Consider the following 27,933-nt stretch of genomic DNA (forward strand, 5'->3'; position numbering starts at 1 on the left):
ATTCCACAAGCCAGCATTGTATCAGCAGGCTGTATAATCGAAGTGATCGGGGCATAAGTAACAGAGAGTGTTGAGAATGGAGAGTGTGTGGGTCATGTCGGTTTGCGGGAATACCAAGGCAACAAACAGCACACGGAACAAGAGAACGGCGGTAAACATTTAACAATATTGATGAGTGCCATTGCTCATTATTACAACAAGGACGCCTTCCTAGTCATTAGATCGAGGATATCTGCTGAGTACAAGGTAAGGCTTCTCTCTCTATATATGATGAAATAGTGAAATTAGTTCAACTTAACGCGATGATCACACTCATTATAGCAGCTGGGGGGATGGGGCTTGGAAGTGGCAAGTGCCTTTCGTTACGGACACAAAAACGGATTGAGGTCAGTCTTTGAGCACCCGACCCTTATTGTGTTGTCTGAGACAAGCCGTCGTAATCCAAATGTTATTGAAAGTCGTAAAAAGTATATCTGTGTTTTTGTATATACATTTAGGCTTTGCTATCTTATAACTGAGTTGTAATGTAACGTTATTGTCGGTATAAAGTGAGTATTAAAGAATATATATTGATTGTCTCCTTTCTTCATGTTGGCAACTGGTTTTATGTGAAACCCCTTACCTGTCTTATGTGACATATCGAACACGGCCAGCTAGACTGACATATAAGTGTGCCTCATGGCTTGGCGATGGTTAAGGAACTATTTGTTCATTAGTGTACATTTCAAGACGAAAATTAGTTCTTGGTCTTGATTACATGTTACATATAGATGACCTAAGTCTTTCTAAAAGGATATTAGAAAGAAGAAAATGAACCCAGTTTAATGACGTTTTGTAAATGTATGTTGCGACTATAATATGACTAGGTGAATGTGATTTGTACATTTTAAGTCGCATTACGCAATGTCATTCTACATGGTGTTCCTAGACAGGTGGTATGTGTGAGTACGTCGTATTACAGTATATCACCAGTATACATACGTATACATGACATATCCACCCTCCCCCCCCCCCCCCCCCACTAAACATACACACACGCACATTCACACCTACGTTTAGTGTGCATACGGGCGTGGGGTAGCTTAGTGATACAAGCGTTCGCTCGTCACGCCGAGGACCCGGGTTTCAATCCTCACATAGGTGCAATGATTGAATATTGCTAGAAGCAATATATATATTAGATAGATAGATATAAATATAGATATAGATATAGATATAGATATAGATATAGATATATATCATGCGTACATGTTCATGTGTTCTAAAAAAGAGTTCCGTTTCTTTTACTGTTCAGTATAAATGCTTTGGATGGTGCAATCCATTGGGTCTCAGCTGCGTAGACCTTTGCTCATGATATCAACCACAGGACTGTCTCACTCAGGTTTCAGTATACACTGCCATGCAGCTGTGCTCTTCATGAGTGTGGCATTAATCCACAGACACAGAAAACTCTATCCGTCCGCATTTCAGTATGTGTTAACCATCTGTGTCACCCTTGACAGGTAGGTTTGCTTTACACATTAGCATGTTAACATGTTGAATGGCACCGATAAATATCTGATAATCAGGCTACTTTTCCCTAATGATATGCAAAATAATGAGAATATTAACGACATGTCCAGTGATTAAACGAATAGCGATTAAACTGCGAATATGTCTCCTCCCTCGCACAAGCCCACAGTAATATTGATGGATCATTGCTAAAAGCGGCGTAAAACCATAATCACCCACTCACTCACTATCATTAGTCAGTTAATGTTGATGTCAGACTAATGAGTCAGTCATACAGTGCATTGCATCCGCAAGGTGAATGTACGAAATATACTTTGATGAAATCTTCCAGCAAAGGTATGGTAAATGAGTTACGTACTGACGGATGAATTCGGGACTCCACCACCGACGAGCGGACCAGGTGCTGCAAAGAGACTCAACTGTGTACTTTGATGAGTAGGTGCGCCTGTGTTGCATATTGTAAACCGAGCTTAATACCAGCTATGCCCGTTTTTGTATATTGTACATCGAGCTTAGTACAAGGTGCGTCTGTGTTGTGAGAACAGTGGCAATCTGGATGCAATTCGGGTGTCTGATAGACTGGTCTGTCGGTCATCAACTTTAACTGACTAATGGTGGAGAGTGAGTGAGTATGGTTCTATGGTTTTAGCAATATTCCAACAATATCACGGGAATATCATGACACGACACTAGAGATTGGCTTCACATGTTGCTCCCGTGTGTGGAATCGAACCGGGTCTTCGGTGAGACGCGCGTAGGCTTTAAGCACAAGGTTATATCGCTACACCTGATTAATGATGCATAACAGCTGGAGCTATTTTTGCATTTCTGTCGACCCGAGACACGAATCAATATCTACTGCATGATCGTGACATGGATTTTACTTTTTCGAAATCGAAGAAGGCACATTGATCACAAGTATGACGCATGGTAATTTTAATGATAAACTGGAAGACCTCCAGGAGGATTACCCTTCAACTTGTTTATTCTCCTGCAGGCTCCCGGCGGTGGTACAATAGTACAAATCATCGGATTACATAGAATATGACAAGATGGGGCACAGCTAACATATAAAATATGATACTATTAGTAAACATACATCATAGCATTTTCAATTTCGCTGTTTTCTTTGTACATACTAGTTAGTCTGTTATCTTTGATGTAACTACATCTCAATAAGTAATGAAGTTCATCATCATTATTGCTACTGCGGGGGAGTCGCATAACTTACACGTTCTATTTTGTCTGGTTATGCCCTCCCAGCGGCTTGGTGTAAGTTTTTAAACATAGCTATCTATGTTAGCAGATATTCCTGATAATGTTTCGCCAAAATATCTATTTAAAAAAGGGGGCAAATAAGATAGCATGTTATGAACAAGGACAGACGAAATTATTTCCCATATGGAAAAACGCCACTGGAGTTAAAATAGTGTTCAACGAGCGGTGAAAATTTTGGATTTAACAAAGCCTGGTTACAACCGCCTCAGATCTCTGAATTGTTGTACATGACGTTACCGTTGGCTCGTCCTTTGATGTTACATGTCTGCCTGGGGCGTCAATCAATAACAGGCATTCACTGGTTTTAATTGGTTTATTGTAGCCAAACAGGATGGTAGTCAAGGTACTAGTTAGCAACATCTAATTACTCACAGTGTCAACATCAGAGGGGATTTCAAACACAGAACAAAGTATGATATGGTATTTTGGTAGCCTGCCACGCCCAGCTGTGAGACTACATGTACCATGATGAATGAGTGCTGGTTAGTTAACCGACATAGTTACCCGTGTATCTTTCACTAACACAGAGGACACCTGGATAGTAACATCATTAGAAGGGTTAATCCGTCATCTGATCATACAGTTGAAATGTTATCATTTTACTTACGCTACATTATTAGAAAGATGATAATATATACTACTGCAATAATCATTCAAATTACTTCCATTAATATTTATTTTTCGCCAAGAAATAGTCTAATATCCTACCAGCAATAAAAGAGGAAATCGCATTTTGCTCTACATGGCCTTTAAGATCGGTGTTATTGGATACTGCCTTCGGTAGCATCATTAATGCCCCTAGCTCTCTTTGTCAGGAAAGACTGCAGGAACAAGCAGATTGCCTTTCAAGACTACATCGCTCACACAACTATGAACAGAACACTACAGGCAGGTGACAGAGCGAGGAATCAATGGGGCCATGGCGTCTAGTGGTGTCCAGGTTACCATATGACAGCCACTGAATCTTTTATCCATCATGCTGGTTGCCGGTACATTACTAGTTCAGTGGTCGATTTTTCTACCCAAATCGATCCTGAATGGGATTCAAATTATCAGTTTTGTATTGATTTCATGGTAAACATATTCCATCGCTGATCTAACACACTTTTCACATTCGTCGAGCGTTTGCACCCATAATTTGACGTTAAGTTATTTTGCATTACATCGATAAGAAGGAAATAACTTGGTACCTTGGTGCACGAGAAACGTATCACACGCGTATTGCATTTCCTTACTGATGAAATGTGATGAAAATGTTTTCCTCGCTTTGACTTACTGTTGTTAAAGTGTTGAAATGGCTCCACGCGATAGTGGACGCACCATTCAGTGTAATAGTTACATTACGTGCCTTGCGTCCATTCTCCATAACGTTTCCGATATGACTTCTTCCACAAGGAACTAGTTTGACGCACAACATACCAGCAGGCGCTGAAGGATTCTATGCTCAATAAAGTTTAATCTATTACAGGAAATCCATTGCCAATGCAATGCCCTAACTTATCAATTTGCGTTTCAGTTACTAGATGGTTATATGTAAGCAAAATCACAACTTTCTTGATGTACGAGTGGAGACATGCGAATGTCTTCGTTATATCTTGACCTTGTGGGCATCAATTATCTTGGCAGATGCGTAAAGTAACAGAATACTTGCTGCACCAAGTATCTTGGCGGATCCGTAAACAAAGTAACAGATGACTTAGTGGGGACTATATTTCCTTGAAAGATCAGGTTTTTGCGGCATCGGGTATCTTGATATTTCACCCACATTTACTATTTATCATCCAAAACTGTGTTCAACAGGCGATATCGCTTGTGTGAGATCAACCGATATCTCCTGGGAGATATCGTGTTGGTATTTGATTTTGTGCAATGCCATAACAATGCCATGGCGTTATGAACTTGATGACGTCACAATGCTATGACACCGCTGCACTGCAAGTCTAATGGTAGTACTGTGTTGAGTGGTGTATATTTTTCATTGAAAACTGATGAAGAATTATTTTCGATGATAAATATAATCTCACTCTTGTGTCCACTGACATCAGTTATATCAACACTCGTTGATAAAGTTAAAAATATCCTCGACAAGCCTGGGATATGCATAATTTTATCAACTCTTGTTGATATAATTGATATCAGTAGACACTTGGGTGATATTCTCTATATAGCCACAGAACTCCATGTCCAACACGTCCAATCATAAGTGGGTGTTAACAAGTGCATAATATGTGAAATGGTGGCTGATGGTATTATACTTTTATGGCGTAAAAATATATGTAATATCAGGATGGAACTCAGTTATGACATAATGATGTTGCATTATTATTACGTAAAGATATAACCCTATCATGAGGTTCATTACGGCTGATGTTCTTATAACAAAGGTATATCAATTATACCTTTTATCACCAAATGTATAGCATCTTCGAATATTTCACGGTTTTGTTCATTACACATAAAATCTGATGCCCAACACGTGTTTCCCGGTTTAGCTGACTGCACACGACCAGCAGGATATATGTTGACACAGATTTACGCGCGAAACAGGAACAGTCGGGTGGGAACCCGGACAACTGGTGCAGAAAAGCAAACTTATCACGCGATTAATCTGAACCATCACGCAAAAGTCAGAAACCATTAACGTGTTTTACATCGATGTGCATCTGCCTCTCTTTCATTTAGGACACAAACAACGCTACACATACCCATAACATGTTCAGTTAGTCCTTAGAATGGTACATCCGTCCTCTTAAATTTGTAACTTGTCATCTTTGTATTATATAACAAACAAGTAATATATATTCAATTTTACAAAATATTCATGACAAACATCGTTTGTTAAAGGCTTCATTCAGCATGTTCCAGCTATATGGTCTGTAAATAGTCGAGTCTGGACCAGACAATTCAGTGCTTAACAGCATGAAAATCTACCTAGACAGCTGGGATACAATGCCATGTGTTAGTGAAGACAGTGGGTCCAACCACCGGATCCCGTTAATCCCCTCTTACGACAAAGAAAGAATGAGCGTGTTTCTCGTGCAGTAAGTCAGTCCACCAGTACCCCGTTTGCTATGAAACACGCTTCTACAACGGACTTAGTTGTGTACTTTGGAAGAGAGGTTTGTTTATGCATAATGTGGCCACTTGCTCTTGATAAAGCATCTTCATTTTCCTATTTCAGGAACTGAAAACAGAGCTTTTAAGATTTCAACCTGTGATAACGAGATCGACATATTGACTCATGGGAGACAACTTTACCCCTCAAACAATCGAAGTGACGCTAGGCCAGGAAAACTCTAGGGGAGAGAAAGATTTCAATAGTAAGAAGATGGAAGGAGAAGGGGAAAACCGGGAGAATGATACCACGTCACAGACGGAACTGAAACCCGTCAAAACCATAGCATTTTGCAGATTCATCGTTAGAAGACACAAGCTTGCGTTTGGTAAGTGAAAAACCATGTTCATGAGTTGACTAAAACCCACTCATTCGGACTTCCGATGACTATGTTCGTAGCTCGACACAAGCTGTGTGTTGCTGGGACAAAAGATCTCATAGTAAAGGCCCAATACTACTTGACAAACTGAACAGTTCGGCATTGAGTCTGAACTGGCATTTTTGCCTGATGATGATGGTGTAGACAGAGCTCACTGTACAACCGCTTTGGCAGAGCACTCCGTTGTCTGGTTTACAGAAACAACTGTAAATCGGGCCCAGTGTACACCGGTTTAGACAGAGACTACTGTGCAACCCTTTAGACGAACATCGCTGTATACATGTTAGACGGAGATCACCGTACGTCGGTTTAGACAGCAATCACTTTACAACCCTTCAGATGGACACCGCTCTGTTTAGACAGAGATCACCGCACAGCCATTTAGACCGTCAGCTCTGTATACCGGTTTAGACAGCGATCACTGTACACCGGTTTAGACAGAGATCACTGTACGATCCCTTGGAGGGAGACCGCTATGCAACCTGTAATATCGACCCAACGTAATATTGACTTTTCTGTGTTGTTAATCATTGTTATTCCACTCTCTTGAAAGAGACAGAGCCGCGGATGCATTCGATGGTTTCTGAGCAAGAAACATACCTCTTCCAAACAAATACAGGATTTCAACTAGATTCAGTCAAAGTACGCTTTTCTTGATAACCAGTAGTCTGTCTGTTTATTGTGACTATTAGCTGTAATTTGTCAGGGCCTGACCAAGTACTGAGGCATACATCTGCGTCATTTCCGGGCTCCGTCGATGCGAATGTCGTGCAGTCTCTTGAACATCAAGGCATGTGGTGTGTTTGGTTTTCACTTAACGAGGAGATACAGCGATACACCTGGCAATGTTATACTTGTAGGTATGACAGATCGGAACCGCTATCTAAAAGCGGGAAGTCTAGGATAGTAAAGGTTCCGTCCGTTTCCTCGGCAGGATCCGCTGTTTTTGAGTCTTTCATTGGCCTTGGTAGTGATCAGTGGGTATAAATCACGCCCGTGGCACCTTGCAATTTACAATATTTTTAAAGGTATCATTACCATACATGTTACGTAGGCGAACAGCCCGTTGATAGACAATTCATGTGATGTTATAAAGAGTTTATATTCATGTTATAACATCTTCGATTATCTAGCGTATTATACCCTGACTACAATATGTTAAATAACCTTGACCTTTGCCAGCAACGTTTCGTTCCGGAAGTAATTACGACAGTATTTTTCTGTGCTCCCGAGTGTATTTTGATTGGGTTGCTACTTTTGCGTGTTCTGTTCAGGCTCCGAGCGAAGATATTGTACCGAATAAGTCAAGGACATTTATACTAATGCAGATACCTCCTACAATCGAGGTACGTGATAACGACTGGTCCCTTTTACAATCGGGCTGACTTATACTGCCTTCTGTCAGGGATTGTCTCTTCACCAGTGGAAGTGTTGGTTTGTTTAGGGATTTCTTTTCCATTTTAAAGTTGTAGCAAGCCTGGGCCTAGATTTTTCGAAGGTCGTTACGAGATAATGCATCGCAGGAAAAAATAACTGTGCACAACATAAAATTGCATAAATAAAGTTATCTCAAAAGTTATACCCCTATAAGTATAACGCTAAATAAACAAGTAGCAAAGCACTTTCAATCTAAACTTCGCGTACGTCGTAACAAGATCATGGGTATGGTGGAAACTGGAATGGCCTAACATGAAGAGACCAGATATTTTGGTGTCCATAGAAACACGATTAAATCTCTATAGAGACGAGGAACACGAGGGATTTGACTCGGACAAGCCGTCTACGCGAGCGTCACTTTAGCAAGACGACCACATACGGCTGGCCCATTTAAGGAATCGATTTCAGACTGTCAGATTGACTTCTCGGACCATTCCTGGCCTTTGGCCCAAACAGTTCCAGGTGGTTTGGTCACTGATGAGTTGAGATTCAACTGCACAGCTCAGATGGCAGGGCAAGAGTGTACAGGCGGAGAGGTGAAAGCTATGCTGACGGTTGCATTGTTAAATGTCGACAGTTTGGTGACGACAGCGATTTGGTACGGGAAGCCATCACATCTCGTAGTCGCAGACTCTGTAAGGTAGATGGTACTGGAATTAGGGTCCTGGAAGTCCTTTCAAGATCAGTCTAAATCTAGTACACCCTAATCCGAACCTACTTGTACATAACAGTGGAAACATTGCTGCACAACGTATAACACTGCCTCACATTTGTTATTTAAAGCTACATTCAATAAGAGATGTGGCGGTTATGCATTGGTGATTGCAATGCTTCACAAACAACATAATTGATGAGGACACTCGTTAAGTAATGATTTTCTTAGGAGAACGACATGTGCGAGAGAACATGACATATGGAAAATCAATGCTTTCTTCCTGTTCCATGCATCAGTCTTCATAGTACTATATGTAGGGATAGTTTGTTAACCAGTGTAAGGACCTAATGCTCTGGCCTAATCCAGGAGTCAGGACATTAATTCTTGATACAGAACTATTGATACTTATTCCTGTTTCTGGCACAACCGTTAAAAGTTGTTCATTGATCACGCGGGAACATAGGTTTGCCCGAAGGGCGAGGGGAACATAAACAAATATCAAGGGTACATCATGGAACCAGTGAACAACCTACTTATCTTACCAAACACCTCAGTGTAAATGCTGATTTTTTTAAAGCACGGCCATGTTATTGCTCGTAGGCAGTGTACATTGAAAATAACAGAAGAGCGCTCAGCCAAAAAGAACGCCCCATTTATGTTTCTAATATATCAGCATGATACAGTGGCTGGTGGGTTTCACCAAAACCATGAACGTCTGGGACCAGCATTACTTGGTGGGTGGGGGGTGGGGTGGGGGGGGGGGGGGTGTTGTCATATTAGACTGACAGGTTGTGATAAATATTACTGAAATATTGTTAAAAGCAGCGTTAACCCAATTCAGTCTATTCACAGAGACCACTAACTATATCTGTATACAAGGTTATAAGTTGAGTCAGTTGAGACATCGTCATTTTGAACAAATTTTGATGTATGACCTTTCTATTACTTGCACGAATATTGCGAGCAAGGTTATGATGCTAATGCGATGATACTGTCTAACTTAAACAATTAATCATACAGTTCAGCTCCAGCTCCTGCAAGAATGCACAAAATTTAATCCATTCAACAAACCAGTGGTACGTGTGGTCAGAACAGCTGAGGTGTCAGGGAAAGGTTGTATGGTTGTTTAGAAAGGTGGATTAGTGTAATCAATATACTACCTGAGTGGGAAGCTGTGTCAGTTGCAGGCACTACACACGTCGCCATGACACTGTTCAACGAAAGCGAATTGGCGTCGTACGTCGCCTAACGGAACTTTCACTGTACGAGCTGTCATGATGATGTTGTTTTGACGACACGGTAATGTTGTGTTAATGTCGTATCGTAGACCTGCCGCTTTGCTGGACACGATGCATCTTGGCATTTGTGTTTGGGGGATATGTGGGAGTGGTAAAATCTGAATATCTCTGCATGAATGTTCAACTCATTCAGCATTAATGATTTTCGGGTAAACTTAGTGAACTTTGTTACACGCCGCAATCTATGTGTTGGTCCAGTGTTCACGCTACTCTCTACCTTGGGAGTCCATGGTATAGTGTGTCTCCGCTTTCTTGATTCTCTGTCCTGGGGATTCCGCGGTAGACTGTGTCTCCAGTTTCTTGACTCTTCTCCATATTATTCCCTGGTAGACTGTGTCTCCACTTATCTGATTGCCTCACCTGGGGATTCCGCGGTAGACTGTGTCTCCACTTAGCTGATTGCCTCACCTGGGGATTCCGCGGTAGACTGTGTCTCCACTTAGCTAATTGCCTCACCTGGGGATTCCGCGGTAGACTGTGTCTCCACTTATCTGATTGCCTCACCTGGGGATTCCGCGGTAGACTGTGTCTCCACTTAGCTGATTGCCTCACCTGGGGATTCCGCGGTAGACTGTGTCTCCACTTAGCTGATTGCCTCACCTGGGGATTCCGCGGTAGACTGTGTCTCCACTTAGCTGATTGCCTCACCTGGGGATTCCGCGGTAGACTGTCTCCACTTAGCTGATTGCCTCACCTGGGGATTCCGCGGTAGACTGTGTCTCCACTTAGCTGATTGCCTCACCTGGGGATTCCGCGGTAGACTGTGTCTCCACTTATCTGATTGCCTCACCTGGGGATTCCGCGGTAGACTGTGTCTCCACTTAGCTGATTGCCTCACCTGGGGATTCCGCGGTAGACTGTGTCTCCACTTAGCTGATTGCCTCACCTGGGGATTCCGCGGTAGACTGTGTCTCCACTTATCTGATTGCCTCACCTGGAGATTCCGTGGTAGACTGTGTCCCCAGTTTCTTGATTCTTCTCCAGGAGATTCCGTGTGTATTGCACCATACATTAAGGCCCTGCATCATACTCTGGGGCCCTCCATCATACACTAGGACCCTGCATCATGCACTAAGGCCCAGCACCATGTTCTAGGGCCCTCCACCATACTCTGGGGCCCTGTATCATACACTAAGGCCCTGCATCTAAAAACTAGGGCCCAGCATCTTACGCTAGGGCGCTGCATCATACTCTAGGGCGCTGCATCATGCACTAGGGCCTAGCATTATGCACTAGGGCCATGCATCATACACTAAGGCCCTGCATCATATTCCAGGGTTCTGCATCATATACCAGGGTTCTGCACCATACAGTAGGTTCCTATATTATACGCTAGCTATCGAAGTATCTGAACCATACACTAGGGCCCGGCTTCATACACAGGTTTTATTCATGTGCCTGATTAGAATGCTAAAATAGGACAGTGTAGTGGGTATGATGATACGTCCTCTGCTTGGTTTTATATAATAGTCCATCGTTCTTCACTACAAAATACCATGGCACTGAAGGTCTTCCATAGGTTTTCGAGCACTTGCTGACATCAGAGAACACAGCGCTTCCAGTCGATTCTACAACAAAAGATCCACTCGAGACAACGCGCAGACGTTCGTCCAACACAACACTCTTTACATATTGATGATGTTGCATAGGAACACGCCTAAACGTAACACATTGATCAGGCTGATTAGGTGTTGTCTTGAAAGCTTTTAATTCAGAAGTAAATATGGACTCATAGTTCTTCCTAATTTGTGTTGGCTTGTCGTGACTGCGGCATGGAAACAGGGGTACACAATATGTAGATTCCAGTTTCGGACAATTGTTGTAAACATCGCAAAATTGTATGATTAACATCAATAGGATCGAAATTCCAAAATTTTCGGTGTACATTATACCTGGATACAACAAACACATGCGCATAAAGATTGAAATAAACGATCAGTGCCAACAATGTGTTATGTAATATTTGGGTGTTATATTTAGACTGAGCGTAGTTTAAAACACTGATGTGACCAAGTATCGTAGTTAATTCCAGGGCAGGTAAAACAAAAATATTCCTTTGTGTCGTGCACTTTTTTTATCTGGTAGTTTATAAAATAAGTCAAAATAGGACAAACATCATACATTACTAAATTATCCCTGGCACTATAACGAGTGATATTTTAATTTTTACACAGCGTTCTATTTCTAAATCAAACACACCATAGTTTATGTCACCAGGGACCATATATCACTTTGATGTCGAAAGAATATCCACATAAATCAAGAAAATAGCATATATCGTAAATGTCATGCATATGTTACGCTTTCAAAATGGCACTGTGTTCATATCCTGCATTAGGAATAAACGCTATGTATTAAGATAAGACTACACAATGTCATTTAGAAAGTGGTCAAATGCAACATGTCTCACATTTGGGATTTTACTTTCTTAGTGAAGTACAAATTCTAGTACTTTTTAGGGTTGGGTCCCATTCGGGATTCGAACTCGCACCTAATCGCCAGCACACAAAGTCAGCCGTCTCACCCACGCGGCTGATTTGTACTTTGTAATTTGAACTTTAAGAAGAATGTGAAATCCCAAATATGGCATATGTTGTATTTAGATAAGTCAAACTGTATGGGTGAACAACTTCCTGTATCCGGGTGGAGCAACGTTTCGATACTAATTCTTGTATCGTTGACAGCTATAGAAGAAGTTGTTCATCTGATTCAACAACTTTTAAACATGTCACTCAAAGAAACTATGCATTTAGCTCGCCATGGCTTGCAGGACATTAACCATCCCAAAACACTCGCATGATCACCTATATTTATCTTGACTGCTAGTTATCATACATCTCGAGTGCCAAGCCCTACACTTGGTTCGTCATTAATCACCTGGTCTCACCACTTTGACACGGACACCTAGGTCTAGGTTCATGAATTACTGGCTTACATTTCTGTCGTCTCATGAAATGCTTATCTTTACACGTGGTGTCGTCACTGGCTTTCAGTGGTCCTATGATTTGAACAGTTATTTTGTCCTGTAACTCAGATGGAATCTGTTTCCAAAGATAGTCGATACCAGCTACTTCTTGCACTGACGTTTTACATAGCCACTGTTTTGTGACAAAACGATAAAAACTATCCATGACAACCTACAGTGCAGTAAAGTCAGCGAAAATGCATTCAAATACGATTAGTTCAATCACGTATCATTCAAGTAGAGCAACGTTTGCTGACTTCCTACACAGAAATCTGCACACACGTGATTTAGATCAGGAACATTCCAGTACGTCATGCTGTGACTTGAGTATTCGGGTCAGAACCTACAATCTACATATGGACAATAACTACCCTCATGTTTGTGAGGGACTTCCTGTCTTTGTCAACTTTATGTTTTGTATGGGACTGTATTTTGTTATATGATCGCCTGGTGTATTATTCAAAACTGTAATTTCACATTGTTTCCGATCAGTTCAGTATAGGTTCATAACTTTGTGTTTTAACAATTATTTGTCAGGAATGAGTGAGTATATAATGTAAGATGTGGGGCTGAGGCGTGGACGCTGCTACATATGGATGCATTTACGTCAAGGGTGATCTGGAATCTTCTCGAAAATCGGAAGAGTAATATTATTAAGCATGGTGTGGAACCTTCTAGAAGCTATAAGAAAATAACTATATTGTATTCTGCCATTGAAATCAGCAGTGATTTGTACTTGTTCGTAAACCTAGTTATGTTCAATATTTGATTGTATAGCATTTCTTTATTGTTTTTTCTTCAGGTTTCATTGAAGTATTTTCATTATTTTCTGGGTCAACGTTTTGTTTCATGCTGAATATATATAAACTTGACAAAGACTTACAGGGCACTAGTATGGTTTGCAATGGTCTGTACATCTTCAACGACGTCTATATAATTTGTAATGGGCTGTACTTCTTCAGCAACGTCTATATAATTTGTAATGGGCTGTACTTCTTCAACAACGTCTATATAATTTCTACTGTACTGTTCTTCCGCGTGGCGCCACCAACTATTACGCATACCCTGCGGTATCCGTAACCGGAAATACGCCCCCATGCACTTGATCTTTATCTCCAAGTAGGAAGTGACAGGGAGACACTCGGACACATTGTTATTCCTATATGTGCTTGTCCGGCCGCTGTTCCGTGTTCAGTGATTTATTAGCTCGTCCAGTTATTAATCAAGTCATCTACCGAATTGACTGTACTCCGGAAGCCGCTCGAAGAGTCACGACGTTTCACTGTAAAATGTACACCATCCTTAACATTTCTTTAAGCTACGTCTAGTTCAGAGATGCATTTACTGATGGTACTTTTTCCCGGCCTCCTTCCCGAGATAGTACAGCCGATGAAGTCGCATAAGAATATTTGTTGTACCATGGCCTGGTGGTTCTGAGTTTGAATCTCAATTTCCCCTGTTTGCCAGCCGACTTTCCTCACCACTTTACGTCATACTATACTACAGTAACTGCATTCGATATGATTAGGCATTTTTACGTGTGAATACGATCTACGCGGCTGACAGCAAACGGTGACAAACTCAATCCATACCCTGTCACAACACTTACCTTTTATATTATGTCTACTTTTAGTCGTAGTTCATTGGCTTGGTTTGTTGTACCTTCTATTAATTGCGATCATATATTTAAATGTAACCATTAACTGTTATGATTCTCTTATCGTTTTGGTAATCATTATTTACGCAAATCATTGACCACGCTATTGATGAATTCCAAATACAAGTGATAATCAAAATAAATAATCAAAACTGCCTAATTGCAATATAGTTGGTGTTCTTTCTTGTTCCAACATGACTTGGTAGAAGGTACAGGTCGCAGTGTACATAGTTAAACACCGCTGAGATGAAAGTCAAAACTTTACAGTCCTCCTTCAAAATGCTGCCAAATGCCCATTTCCAAATGCCCCAAAAGCTTCACATACTATAACGTGAAATCCTCCCAATCCTTCCTATAGCCTGTTCTGATCCAAAACTGAGGAACTTAATGCTTTTGAAGATTTTCAGTAATTCATCAGTCAAATGATCGATTCATGTCTTGAAGGACGGCGACAGTCTGCTGATACGCTGTAGATAATCTATGTCATTATTAACATATAATGCTTGAAATAACATCATTTTGCTTAAGCATGTCTACACACTTGAAAAATACTTTAGATACGCAAAATGTACACAATACCAAATGGCCTTCTATGTTTGTCATCTTCCTTATTCCAATGCCAGTCTATGACACGAAAGCACCTCTTTGAATATCTTGTCCTAAACGACCGAACGGTGTTACTGTGGAAACAAACTATTATTATCTCAATTGGAAAAAGATGCAATTAGAAACCGACAATAACTAATTGCTTTTCATCTTAGAATGGTTGATAATGCACTGACAGTTGACAGCTGATACATCCTGCCGATGGCAATAACGATGTTTTTACCATTCATTCATGTTTCTACCTCTAAGACTGAATGGTGAATATATTTTGAAATATATCAGTTTTATCACGAAACTCTGCATGCTAGGAAAATCAGGAAATGACAGAAAAAAGAAGAAGTAAAACTGCCAAACCTGGACGGATAATGAAGTCCATCTGCAGATCGACGTTAATAAGACACTGCAGGAAGCAAATTGACTGTGCAGTGTTGTTTCCGTTTATGCATATATTGCGAAAAATATTTGTCATCCTGATTATGTTTTCATTTTCTCGACTCGTGAAGATCCAGGTAGAATAGAGGCCTTTAGCAACCCATGCCGAAAAAAGGCGACCATGTTCGTTGTACGAGGCGGGACTGGGTAGTCAGGCTTGCGGATTAGGTTAACACGAGTCATCAGGTCCCAGTTGTGCAAATCTATGCTCATGCCGTCGATCACTGCATTGCCTGGTACAGTCTCGATTATTTACAGACCGCCACCATATAACTCACTCATTCACTTTCATTTTGTTACCACCAAAAGGGATCTTGGGCTTCCCTTTCAGTTGTAAAATGTCGAAATCAAAACCGCCATAAAAAAGCGACAAGAAAGTACAAATAGAGATATAAGGACTAAAGCACGTATTTCTATTTGCAGGCCTGACTCTTGGTGGACATATATTGCTGATAGTGGTGTCTGCAATTCTAGTACAAAGCGGATACAACTTGTTCCCGCTGAGCTTTACCGGGGTCCCCCTGACGCTGACAGAAGATGCGACTTACCTGCGAGGAGAAGCCTTTTCCTTGGCGGAAAGCAATGCAATAATCCTACCACAGCCTGTTGACGTGTACTCCACAGAAAGAACAGAGACAACTGAAACGCTGACGTTGTACTACGAAGGTAGTAATGTTTTCACTAAAGACAATCTCCAAGCAATTGCAGCTTGGGAAAACGAGTTAGTCTCGGAACCAAAGTATGGAAACTTCTGTAAATTACTCGAAACGGGACAATGTCAAAAACCTTTCTCAATCATCAGGTTCTTTGATGGAAGTTTGCCTTCTATAACACCAGATGTAAATTATGACAACATTGTTGGAACGCTCTCTGCTGCAATGAACAATCCGACCACTGCCCAGATGTTGCAATATCACCTGGGAAAAGATGCCGTGATAAATGCAACGGAGAATGTAGCCTCCTCCTCCATAACAAGGTCCATCATCTACCTTGGACACGATGACAAAGATAAAAGACAGGATTTCCTGGTAGAAACCTTTCACAGCAAGTTGAACAGCAAAACGGAGACGGGTGTTGGAGGAATGGCATTCATCTTCACGTCAACAAGTCTTTTCACATACGACGTTGAGCGACAAGTGATATTCGACTTGCTTCTCGCTGGAGGAAGTTTTGGATTCATATTTCTCTTCATGCTCATACAGACTCAGTCCCTGCTCATCACAGGTTTAGCAGTCCTCAGTGTTTTAACAAGTTTTCTTGGAGCAAATTTGATATACAGAATAGTGTTGGATTTTCAGTACTTTGGTATATTCCATGTCCTCTCTATATTCATCATCCTGGGTATCGGAGCCGACGATGTGTTTGTTTACTTTGATACCTGGAGAGCCACGGCCCATGAGAACCACGCAACACTGGAAGAGCGTGTGTCATCTTGCTACAAACGGGCAGCTAAAGCCATGTTCGCGACGTCACTAACCACCATGATCGCTTTCTTTGTAAATGCCGTATCTCCTCTGTTAGCTGTATCCTCTTTTGGCCTTTTCTCCGGTATCTTGGTCCTCGTCAACTACATCTCCGTCATCACCTTCTTCCCAACTGTTGTTGTCATGCACCACAAACATTGGGAGAACTGGACATGGCCGTGTTTCCGCTGCTGCAAGAAGACGCGGGAAATATCGCCGAGTCACGATCTGAAAGACGGAAAACGGAAACACCCGATCGTGCGGTTTTTTCGTGGCATCTTTTTTTCCTTCGTTAGTCATAAAATAATGAAATGTTTCCTCGTCCTACTGTGCGCAATCGTACTGAGTGTGTTCATCTACTTTGCGACGACTTTGAAACCAGAGGAAGAGGCTGTGAGTACTAGAGAGGCGTTGTTAAGTTGGTTATATAAGCATGGGTTGCTGAAGGCCTATTCTACACACACACAGACACACACACACAGACACACACACACACACACACACACACACACACACACACACACACACACACACACAGACACACACACACACACACACACACACACACACACACACACACACACACACATAAAATCGGTTCCCATTGCAACCAAGTCAGGGAGCCTGACCACCCGATCCCGTTAGTCGCCGGAATATATATATGTAGATAAATGTCTCCGTTAACTACGTATACGACCCGTGAAGGTCCGGGAGAGAATAGGTCTTCAGCAACCCATGCTTCATATGTTATATTTGGAATTTCACTTTCTCAGTAAAGTACAAATTCTAGTACTTTTTTGGTTGAGTCCCATCCTGACTGAGAAAGTGAAATTCCAAATATGGCATATGTTCCATCTGACCACTTTCTAAAATTGCATCCTGGAATCATAACCCATGCTTGCCATAAAGGTGACTATGCTTGTCGTAAGAGGAGACTAACGGGATGGGGTGTTAAGGCTCCCTGACTTGGTTGACTCATGTCATCGGTACCCAATTGCGCAGATCGATGCTCATGCTTGTTGATCACTGGATTGTCTGGTCCAGACTCGATTATTTACAGACCGCCGCCATATGGCTGGAATATTGCTGAGTGCGGCGTAAAAGAAATCACTCTCTCACTTACCACGTATTACTTACGGGTTTCATTTCATACAACCAGATCAAGATTTACAAAGAGTCACACAATTACGGCAAGGCAATTGATCGCAACCTCAACTCGTTCAAGCCTAGTGTCCAGGACAAAGTCATAAAGGTTTACTTGGTGTGGGGTCTAAAGGGGCAGGACCGGGCGTCATGTCACAAGACGGACTACGAATGCTCAGGGAAAACAGTGTGGGATGAAGGATTTGATCTCAACCCTAAACCAGCACAGAATGCGCTCTTTGTAAGTATCAGATAATGCTTCAAACACATCACCCATCACATAGCAGCATAAATGCTCTTAGAGTGAAGATGTAAGAGCATTCTTAGGACACCCCATTGGCATGTACGCTTTGTCTGCCATGCGGAACCAACTGTGTATATGTGTACTTGGTACTTTAAAGAACGATCACCCCAAGCTGAGAAAGCAATTCTATATTCTCCCGTGTCATCTCTACACAGGCCCTGTGTGCCAGACTCCGAAATCTGACCGACGCGGAGGTTGCCAGCTTGAAGATACGCCTTGACAGCATCAGCGGTTACCCCGACGTCAACTGCTTCATCACGGACTTCCACACAGACATGCTCGTATGTATATATCGAGTTTGGGGTCAGTTAAAGCCACGGATATAGCTGTAGTTGCAGCCTCGCTCCACAAACGAAGGCCAGGTATGGCCATTTTTGACTGGGCATGTAGCCGTCTGGTTGGTCCCCAGTACACTATACTTGCTTGTTTCACTTGTAAGACTGATCCGCGTCTAGCTGACTTCATGTTATGCATGTTATTAGATTAGATGACAGACGTCACTCACATGTTGTATGTAGCGATTGCGTTGGAGTTTCCTCACAATAAAAGAAGTTCTTCATTGATTACAGTATCATCCAGGAAAGGCTTTCTTCGGCACAATACCATTCAAGATCTCCTTTGTTCCTCATAATATCATCCAAGAACTTCTTTGTTCATCACAATATCATCAACTTCTTTATTCCTCCCAATATCATCCAAGAACTTCATTGTTCATCACAATATCATCCAAGAATTCCTTTATTGATTAAAATATCATCCAAGAACTTCTTTGTTCCTCACGATGTCATCCTAGAACTTCTCTGTTGGCTACAAAATCAACAACTGGTTCGATTAGGAACACCTTTCAACCAAAGTCGAGCCAAGTGATGTAGGCTACAAATGGCTAGGGTAGGCATTAAGCTCTGATTTGGGCAAACAGAAACTATTGAATCAGGAAGATTGTTGCAGGCTGGCCGACATTTTTCAGCTCATTCTCTGCTCTCTCAATCATGCTTCAGTCCTGGTCACGTGCCTCAGTAGTAGTCTGAAATATCTAACTGTCGTTATTTCAATCACTGACGTCAGTGTTACATACAACAATGCTGTGATCAGATGTGTGAAATGATTCTTGCATATTTCTTTTCATTTATAGCCATTTGTTTCTCTCACATAGACATTCACCGGAAATGTAACTGGCTTGCCCTTGTCTGAGATCACGATGTCGGCCTTCATGGCGGGAAATCCACAGCTGTATGACGCATCTCAGGACATGACCAACTTCTACAGGTACTTCGAGGTAAGCGCCATGTAGTCGATGTGTTCTCATTGTCACCGGAGTAAAACATCCATGCTCTCACTGAGCAGTAACCGCCCTAGATTACCTGCCCATCGCTGTCCGACGATCAGTTCAGCTGGGCCCACTTCGGCCTGGCCTCACATGACGATATTCCTTATGGTTCTTGTCTTAGCTTAGATCAAATGGAGTTTACTCTCGTACATAAAAGTACTTGGCTCATGTGACGACATGCGTGCGTGTGTTTGTATTACGCCTTGCGCCAGAATAAAGCTTTTTATATAGCGTTAGCTCCCTGCTTTCTAAAAACATAGTATTAACACAAGTTGGATTTTTTCAGTTATTTGGGATGCTCCTCTTCCCGGAGGGGATTGTGTGAAGTAGACACTGACTGTCACGCCATGTCCATATGAGGGTTCTAATTACTTCCACGTATTATGCCGAGTTCTCTCAGATTGAAACAGTCTTGCTGAAGGCGTGTGTATGGTTGTTACAGACTGGACTGTCGTTCTGGTTGAACAACGGTTACGATGGCACGTATTCCAAACAGTACGAGAATTACGCTGACAACATGGGCTTCTCCAGAGACGCTTCGGACACTAGACAGATCGTCAACAAGACAGGTATGACATATGGAATCGTTGGATGAATGGATGAAGTCTCTTCAATGTACGAGGCTTCAGTTGTGAGACTTCGTGATTTTTACATGTATGAAAGACGGTTAAACACTGTACTTAACCTTAGGAAATAGTCCATCACAATCATGGTATTTTGCTGTGCATCAATTTTATTCATGGATATGATACAGTACACTTGTGTCTCACAGGCCTAAATGGCCGGATACTTTCTTTTAACATGTTTTAGGAAATGGTGAAATATTCTGTAATGAAAATATGTGACACGATAAACATCTGTTCCCACCGTTACCGGTATGTCATTTACACAAATCGGATTTGCTAGGTAGGTCCTTTATTGCTGGCGCGTACGATACTCCTAGTGATTTCTCAGAGATGAGGCCACGTGTTCACTGTTCGCAGGCAACGACTAGTACAAATCAATGAAGTATATATGGTGTTTTCGAAACCATTCCCCTGGTTTCGCCTTAAGTCCTAATCTGTTTTTCTTTACCTGATACAAAGCGACTGAAGGGCTGATCATTGCTACAGGAGAATAATTGACTTGGGTCCCTTGAAAGACCGTAGACTATTTATGCCTATTGACTCACACGCTGTATACATTGAGATGCGTGGATATCCCATTAGCGTTTATTGAACAGGTGCGCGTTGAAGAGGGATGTGGGGTAGTAATCTTATGGCAGCAGATTGACCCTTGTAAGAAATCTTTAATGTGGTAGTGTAGTAATGAGAATCGGACGGTCCTAGTAACTGTGTAGGGTGTATTCAGGGCGACGTCATGGACCATTGATCGTCGTTTTCGTGAACGTGTTTACAGAAATAAAGTACCGATTTAGTATGATCTAATTACACTGTTTGGGGAAAATAGGATGTGAGGTGAGTTGGGGTTTGTAAACATGTTCAAGATCACTGTCTTGTTGAAGCAATAGATGAACTGAACGCGTCGAACGGTATTTTAGTTGTTTCCGGGTTGAAAGTTGTTCAGGTTTTAGCCCATTGGGATCGGGCTCTCTCATGTTTACCAGTGTGGTTTGGGCCTGAAAACAACGGAACAAATTCAGATCGAATCTCAGATTCTTACCGATGCTCAACAGATCCTGGCATGGGCAAGGAAGAGGTTTGTTGGGCGAACTATACCGCCTTGGACCTCTTGACAGCCCATACCCCATTTCTGTATACATATCGAAATCATAGAAAACATACCCAAACAACAACTACAAAATACGTTGATATTACATCACATTACATGGTATACATAAGTTTACTACACGTCCACCACACAGGCGCCCAGCGCGGGTCCAAAAAATCGATAAATCCCGGTTTACTATCCAACCCCCTTACTATATAAACTATAAAGGTGCATCACCAAATCACGGCGACGTGATCGAAAACAGGACAATTTCGCACTCTTCATGGAATATATCGTATTTTAAAAGTCTCATGAGTATCAGAAGCTTCTGTCCACATTTCTGATGTGTGTGGGAGGCATGTACACAGGCCTTCCGAGGGGATGCACTTGTTTTTTGTTAAATCGCCACAGACCGAGTTGCTGTGCCGGAAGAATACATTTCGATTTAGCCTCATTCTCTGATGATAACAATTCCTGTACACATTTTCGTTTCGACTTCGATCGTAAACATGCGGTGTTTAGACTGGCGTCAACTCAAATAGAAATGAGAGAGAAATGTCGTGTGAGATACGAGACTTGGCGTTGTAAAGTCACTGTCTGACCCAAGCTATGACTAATGAAATGGTGCTTGGTATCTACGATGATAGAATATAATTACGTTGACTCGTGTTGGTGTCATTGCCTCCCAGGTCTTCTGTACGGGACAAGACTCAGGTATGCCGCCATTGTTGTGCACACGACCCTCCAGAATGGGAAGGTTGGCTACGTAGAAGGGATCCCTGTGATTGATGCATGGGAAAGTTTCACCACATCAGAGGTAATCGGTTTAGCAATCAGGTTCATAAATAAGTAATGGAATAGCATGGATACAACAGTCAATGGGTGGGAGTAGCCAATCACTTCCTGATCTCAGCAAGACATGTGCCAGCGTATGGAACCGCATCGCCTGGAATGACAGGAAAATCGCGTGTCGTCGTCACGCCATTCATTAAGGAGACCTCGCAGCCCCGATAACAGTTCAGTAATGTATGACCGTATAACGTGTTCAACATCGTTCGATTGTTTGAAGACAGCTGTTTCTTGTAATGGAAGGAACATTTTTTAAAGTTAAACACGTGAAATAGAGTGGTAATTGTATAGTATTACCAAAACATTAGCATGGGTTTTGAATTTACCATGCGGCGTGTGGTAATTAAAAGTATATATTGACTCACAGAGAAGTTGGTATCAAGCCCAAAAATACTGCTAGTCGTATATGGAAAAATAGCTGTCTCAGAATACGTAAGACATATTTAATTATTTATCAAGTACAACCCGTGTCATCACTGATTCTCAACGAGTCATTTATATTAATTTTCTCACTATCTGCTATTTACGCCCAAAGGAACCAAGTATGATAGGCCAACGGTGTCGACACTAAATATCTCAACTGACATCATCATTGAAAAGCACATGTCTTCCTGATTGATGGGAAAGTGGAATATGTCTTTGTTTATAAAATACATCTAACAGACCCATATTGTATGTTCATTTAGAAATATCAAAATATCGAGCTACTGAATGTCCTATTTTATTTAATACCCGAAATCTACATGTTTGCCAGACGCATGTGAACAGTGACTAATGATGACACGGCCCGTTTGTTTCTGTAGATATCGAAGCTCCCCCCATCTCTGAGTGGAGGGTTTCAGTGCACCCCCGAGGGGAACAACGCGTGGCACTGGCTTCGTGTACAAAAGGTATCACTTTTGTTTTGTCAAAACGATACGAATTATTGTAACACGAAAGATGATGTTAAATAATGGATGATATTTCCAATTTATGCCAACAGAATTACTGAAGACTGGAAAGTTTCTTCTAACGCTGATTTACCATGCAGCCGTCCAAAATGGGTTTTCTTCTTGTTCAGAGTAGTATAGAATTTTGTCCGTTGTTATGCAGACCCTCGCTGACTCCGCCGTCAAGGGCATCATCATTGGCATCTGTCTCGCCTTCATCATCCTCACCTTCGCCACCGGGAACATCGTCCTCGGGTTCCTCGCCACCGCCACCATCACCTGTGTGACCGTCACCATCGTCGGCATCATTCCAGTGGCGGGATGGAAACTGGGGGTAAGACAAAAACAGCATATGTTACACATTTTGTTTAAGATATATGCCTATCCATTGGAAGAGACAAAGGCGAGGCAAAAAACGTCACGTAAGACGGTTTAATATATAGGTACAGTTACACTTCCGTCGCTTAGGAAGAAGCTGCGGACATACAGCAATGCACCAGCTAAATCCGATGGTTCTTAAACCTCCAACATGACTTAACGTTTTGTGACGATAGAGTCAACTCAGCACAGGTGACACAAGTAAAAAACGCTATAACATACCTCCAGCTTACCATCAACTCAATACAGGTGATACAAGTAATCAGTGCTATTACATACATCCAGCTTACCATCAACTCAGTACAATCAAGAATAAAAACACTTCCTCACAATTGAATATGCGCCTCTTCCCCCATACTAGTTACATCAATAATGGTAACCGATATTGAACGTAAACCGAAACGTCGCTTCTTAAAGAAGCTTTTAATGGGACAGGGGTTATTTCTTTGCATGGCTTGATGGTTGATTCAATCAGTGGTTGATCATTTACAGGTGTTGGAGTCACTGAATCTGTCGCTGGTCGTGGGACTTGCTGTGGACTACGTTGTCCATCTGGCAGAAGGATATCATCTGTCACGCCACGAACACAGACAAGGGCGACTACGGGATATGTTAGAAACAGTAGGAATATCAGTCCTGTCGGGAGCATGCACAACTTTGGGAGCCTCCCTTTTTATGTTATTTGCAGTTATTTTGTTCTTCATGCAATTTGGTATTTTCATGTTCTGCACCATTGGCTTTTCTTTGTTCTATTCGCTGATAATGTTCGCCCCTCTGTTGGCCATTTGTGGCCCTCAAGGCAACTTTGGCTCACTGTCGCCCCTGTATGCGTGGATCAAGGACCAATTTAGGGGCAAAAAGAAAACTGACATCGACTGTAAGAAATGTTCGGGTCAGGGCTTTCATCCTTTGGAAGAAATTGAGAAATTCTGATGAGATCATTTGTACAGTGCAAATGAATCATTTCGGTTTCACAGAAACATATTTATTTAGACAGATGACGCCATTGCTCAACAGCCTGATTATGGCAAGATATAGCGTTAATATTCGATGCACGGACATAAGCTCATCAATAAGCGTGTCGAAATTTCAGTCCTCCCGCTGGTTACCACAGTGTTCCTTTGTTTAAAGACCTAGGTCAACTAGCAATCCTGGCAGAAACTGATTCATGCCGTTGAAACATTAAACCTTTATACAGCTTAAACAAACACGAAATTTCCATTTCACACATAGGTATCGGCATGAAGTAACACTTTATCTGCTCATGACAAATGCGCCCGATTAGAAATTTAAGAGCGAATGTTATGTTTTTCTGATAAATATGTAACATATAATCAAGATGGTATCCAGTCTCCTTGAGGAGTATCCATATGTATACACATGTGAAAAGAATAACTCATGTCCACCTTTTACTCACTATGACGACATCGGTTTTGTTAAAATATATCTGTCTTTTCGGAAGGGTAGAACCCTTCATAGCTGATATTGTGTTACTCAATGCATTTGTAGGCATTTGTTATATGAGGCACCTAAGATGTATTCCTACAGTATGGTACTGAGTGATGACGTTTCTACGTTTTCTAGCTTTTCATACATGGTCCTTGTGTAATGTGTTCCGATGGTTTTGGAGGATTTGGTGGTGAGGGGTCAGTTTTACGCTGGCAGTAATGTAGTTTTGGGGCATTTCACTTACATGAAAATCTTGATGGTATGACTGTCGGTTATTGCAGTGGGAATGAGGAAGTAAGTCCTCGTTTAAAATATTATAAATCAAACCGCCATTATATGTACTGACAGAAGAAGCGTATAGCGGAAACAATAAACAATCTTTTTTTGATAATGGCAGATTGTAGGGTTACATCCATCCACCATACGACTGTAAGAAGCAAGACTTTTAACTATTTAGTTAGTTAAATGTAACTATTACTCGAGTTTTGTGAAATTTTGAGTCGATGTGTCCTTTAACCAACTGGATAAAATTGCGTCACTTGGGTTGTCTGCAATAAATATCAATTTGATACCAGTTGGTAACAATGGCACTGTCAAAAAAAAGAGACAGAAACAGTATCCTGTGCACTATGGGATGCCCCCTAGAGTCAATAAGATGAAGTCAGGGCAGCTGTTGTGTAGTGAGAAGAAACAGATATTCCTTGTTTTAAAACATTACTTAACTTATATTCATTAAAACAACTCATTCCAAACCCAGAAGAGGAACTGAAAGAAGATTTCAAAATGTACAATTATATTGTATTTCTTTTATATTATTACCTTTCTACACAAGCTTATCTGTTTGCCATGCGTGTGTTGTATAGTATTGTACATGCATCATGATATTTCGTTTGTTTGATTATTTTTAACACCACAGATCACTAAATAAATAATCCATCATGGACCAGACAATGCAGTGATTGGTATTGTAACATTATCCCAGGTCATTCCTGGTTTTGACCCTCACACTATCGCGTGGTGTCAAGAGGTGAAACGATTAAATCATCTAAACCCATACAGGAAAAACTGAAACACAAGCGTTATTTCTAGTCACTCAGATATATACTTCCGTCCAAGAAATATTTTCACATTCCTGTATAGTACCAGACCAATATTACAGATTTGATGTATGCTAATGATGTATTACAACTAGTCGCACATGCCACCTGTATATTAATATGTTTAAAATAATTATGTACAAAGATTGATTATGTACTTTTATGTCTCGGTGTTTGTGTGTGTTTGAGCCAGTTTATAGAAGTCATTCAATAAGGAGTCAGTTTTGTCGGATGTTTTACCATTGTTTACGAGTGTTTACCAGAGTTAATCACATGGTGATCCGTCCACACCCACATATGAGGTACTTGTGGCTTTAATTATTCCACATACTTACCAGGGTAGAAATGCTGTGTGGAATAAATTCCCGTCATCTGCTGATTCCATTTCACAGACCTCAATAAAGTGATGAGTCAATACAAACCATGACGTCACAGGTAATTACCTCGTACGAACGACACCTTGTGTTTGTCTGGAGAGATAGCGTTGCTTTCTTTGTGTCCTCATCAGAGTGAGCGATTTGTAAAATAACCTGATCAGGACGAAGAAGTATTTCCTCTCGTGAATGAATGTTCACCATTAAGAGTTAACCGAGTGTTAAAATAACCAAGTTTTGAACAACCGGGCCTAAGACCGTCTGCACTTGCAGTCCCTGCTAGCAACAGGCACTGTTAAAACTCAACTTTTAATTTTTTGTTGCCAAACCTACCACGCAGAAACTATTGATCTGTACTTCTGAGGAAGACCACGTGTGTTTCAGTGGCTATGGGATGAAATGTTTTAGACACAAGCGTTATTTGTATTGATGATTAAGATACGAAATCCTCTGACAAATACATATAAGCACATCCGGTTTGTTTGTGGATTACAGGTGACAAATATTGATATAACAGGTGGGAAGTTTGTTGTAGCGGGATCGGTGTAGTATGGGTGAGGGTGAGAGTGTGGTTGTATGGATGTACTGTGGGAGTGCAATAATTCAGCAGCAGCATGGCAGTCAGAAACGTTTGTGGAGGCAAACATTGGTTGACATTATAGACAACAACCACGCCGTTGAGGTAACAGGCTGCCCACCTGATCCAGTCAGTCGACTGTATGAACATAAACTGCTTTTATTAGGGCCTACATTTGGAGCAATATCCAGGGTGCAATATACGCTTGTTTATAGTTTTATATGTTAATGTCACGCTCCTCTATTCTGTGATTATGTGATTACTTCACAGTTATATGGTACTGTTTATGATCAAGCACCATCTGTGATATCGATATTTAGTTTGTTCTATTAAATATCTTAAAGAAAACTGAATATGTTTAATTGTAATAATAAATGTATATTTTACCTGTACAGGCTGTTAACTCAGATCTAGAGTGACTACAGCACCATGTCAGTGTTATTCGTGATACACCAACGCTAACATAGATATACCCCTTTTGTTTGGGGATTTTTTAACAATGGAATGGGTCTCAAGCAAAATAAGCATTTTTTATAATACACAATCACATATTTGTAAGTTTTATCAATTTTGGTCTTGTTTTGTATACTGACTGAGATCTCGTGATTCACTGATGTGGTGAACTGTAGACTTCAATGATCAAACGTTTCAGCCCCGATTTACCCTTATATCTGGTGGATTTAATAAAGTATACTTGTTACGAGATGCCGTGGTTTTCTGTTACAATGGGATGCATCAACACATGGACTGTCGCGACTGTTAGTGTGTACATCCCACCAGGCCGTGTAAGCCGGATGTCAGGACTGCGACGTGTAAGCCGGATGTCAGGACTGCGACGTGTAAGCCAGATGTCAGAGGACGGCGCTGTGTAAGCCAGATGACAGAGGATCGCGCCGTGTAAGCCGGATGTCATAGGATGTCACACACACTAACATGCACATAGATTACATGTAAGGGGCATTCACGATCGTAAGCTAAATGGACACTGTGGTAAGTGAT

The 27,933-nt window shown here is 41.4% G+C and overlaps 1 protein-coding gene across 1 annotated transcript; it reads left to right on the plus strand.

Moving 5' to 3' along the window:
* On the plus strand, nt 1-27,637 carry LOC137294969 (protein dispatched homolog 1-like). Its single transcript, XM_067826203.1, has 11 exons — nt 1-246; nt 5,972-6,233; nt 15,758-17,190; nt 17,957-18,181; nt 18,400-18,525; nt 19,398-19,520; nt 20,014-20,140; nt 21,971-22,098; nt 22,934-23,020; nt 23,223-23,393; nt 23,930-27,637. Exons 2-11 carry the CDS (start codon nt 6,032-6,034, stop codon nt 24,368-24,370), a joined length of 3,063 nt encoding a protein of 1,020 aa, XP_067682304.1. The 5' UTR covers nt 1-246; nt 5,972-6,031; the 3' UTR covers nt 24,371-27,637.
* The last annotated feature ends 296 nt before the right edge of the window (nt 27,638-27,933 follow it).

The sequence above is a fragment of the Haliotis asinina genome, chromosome 8 (genome assembly GCF_037392515.1).
Source record: "Haliotis asinina isolate JCU_RB_2024 chromosome 8, JCU_Hal_asi_v2, whole genome shotgun sequence".
NCBI lineage: Eukaryota > Metazoa > Mollusca > Gastropoda > Lepetellida > Haliotidae > Haliotis > Haliotis asinina.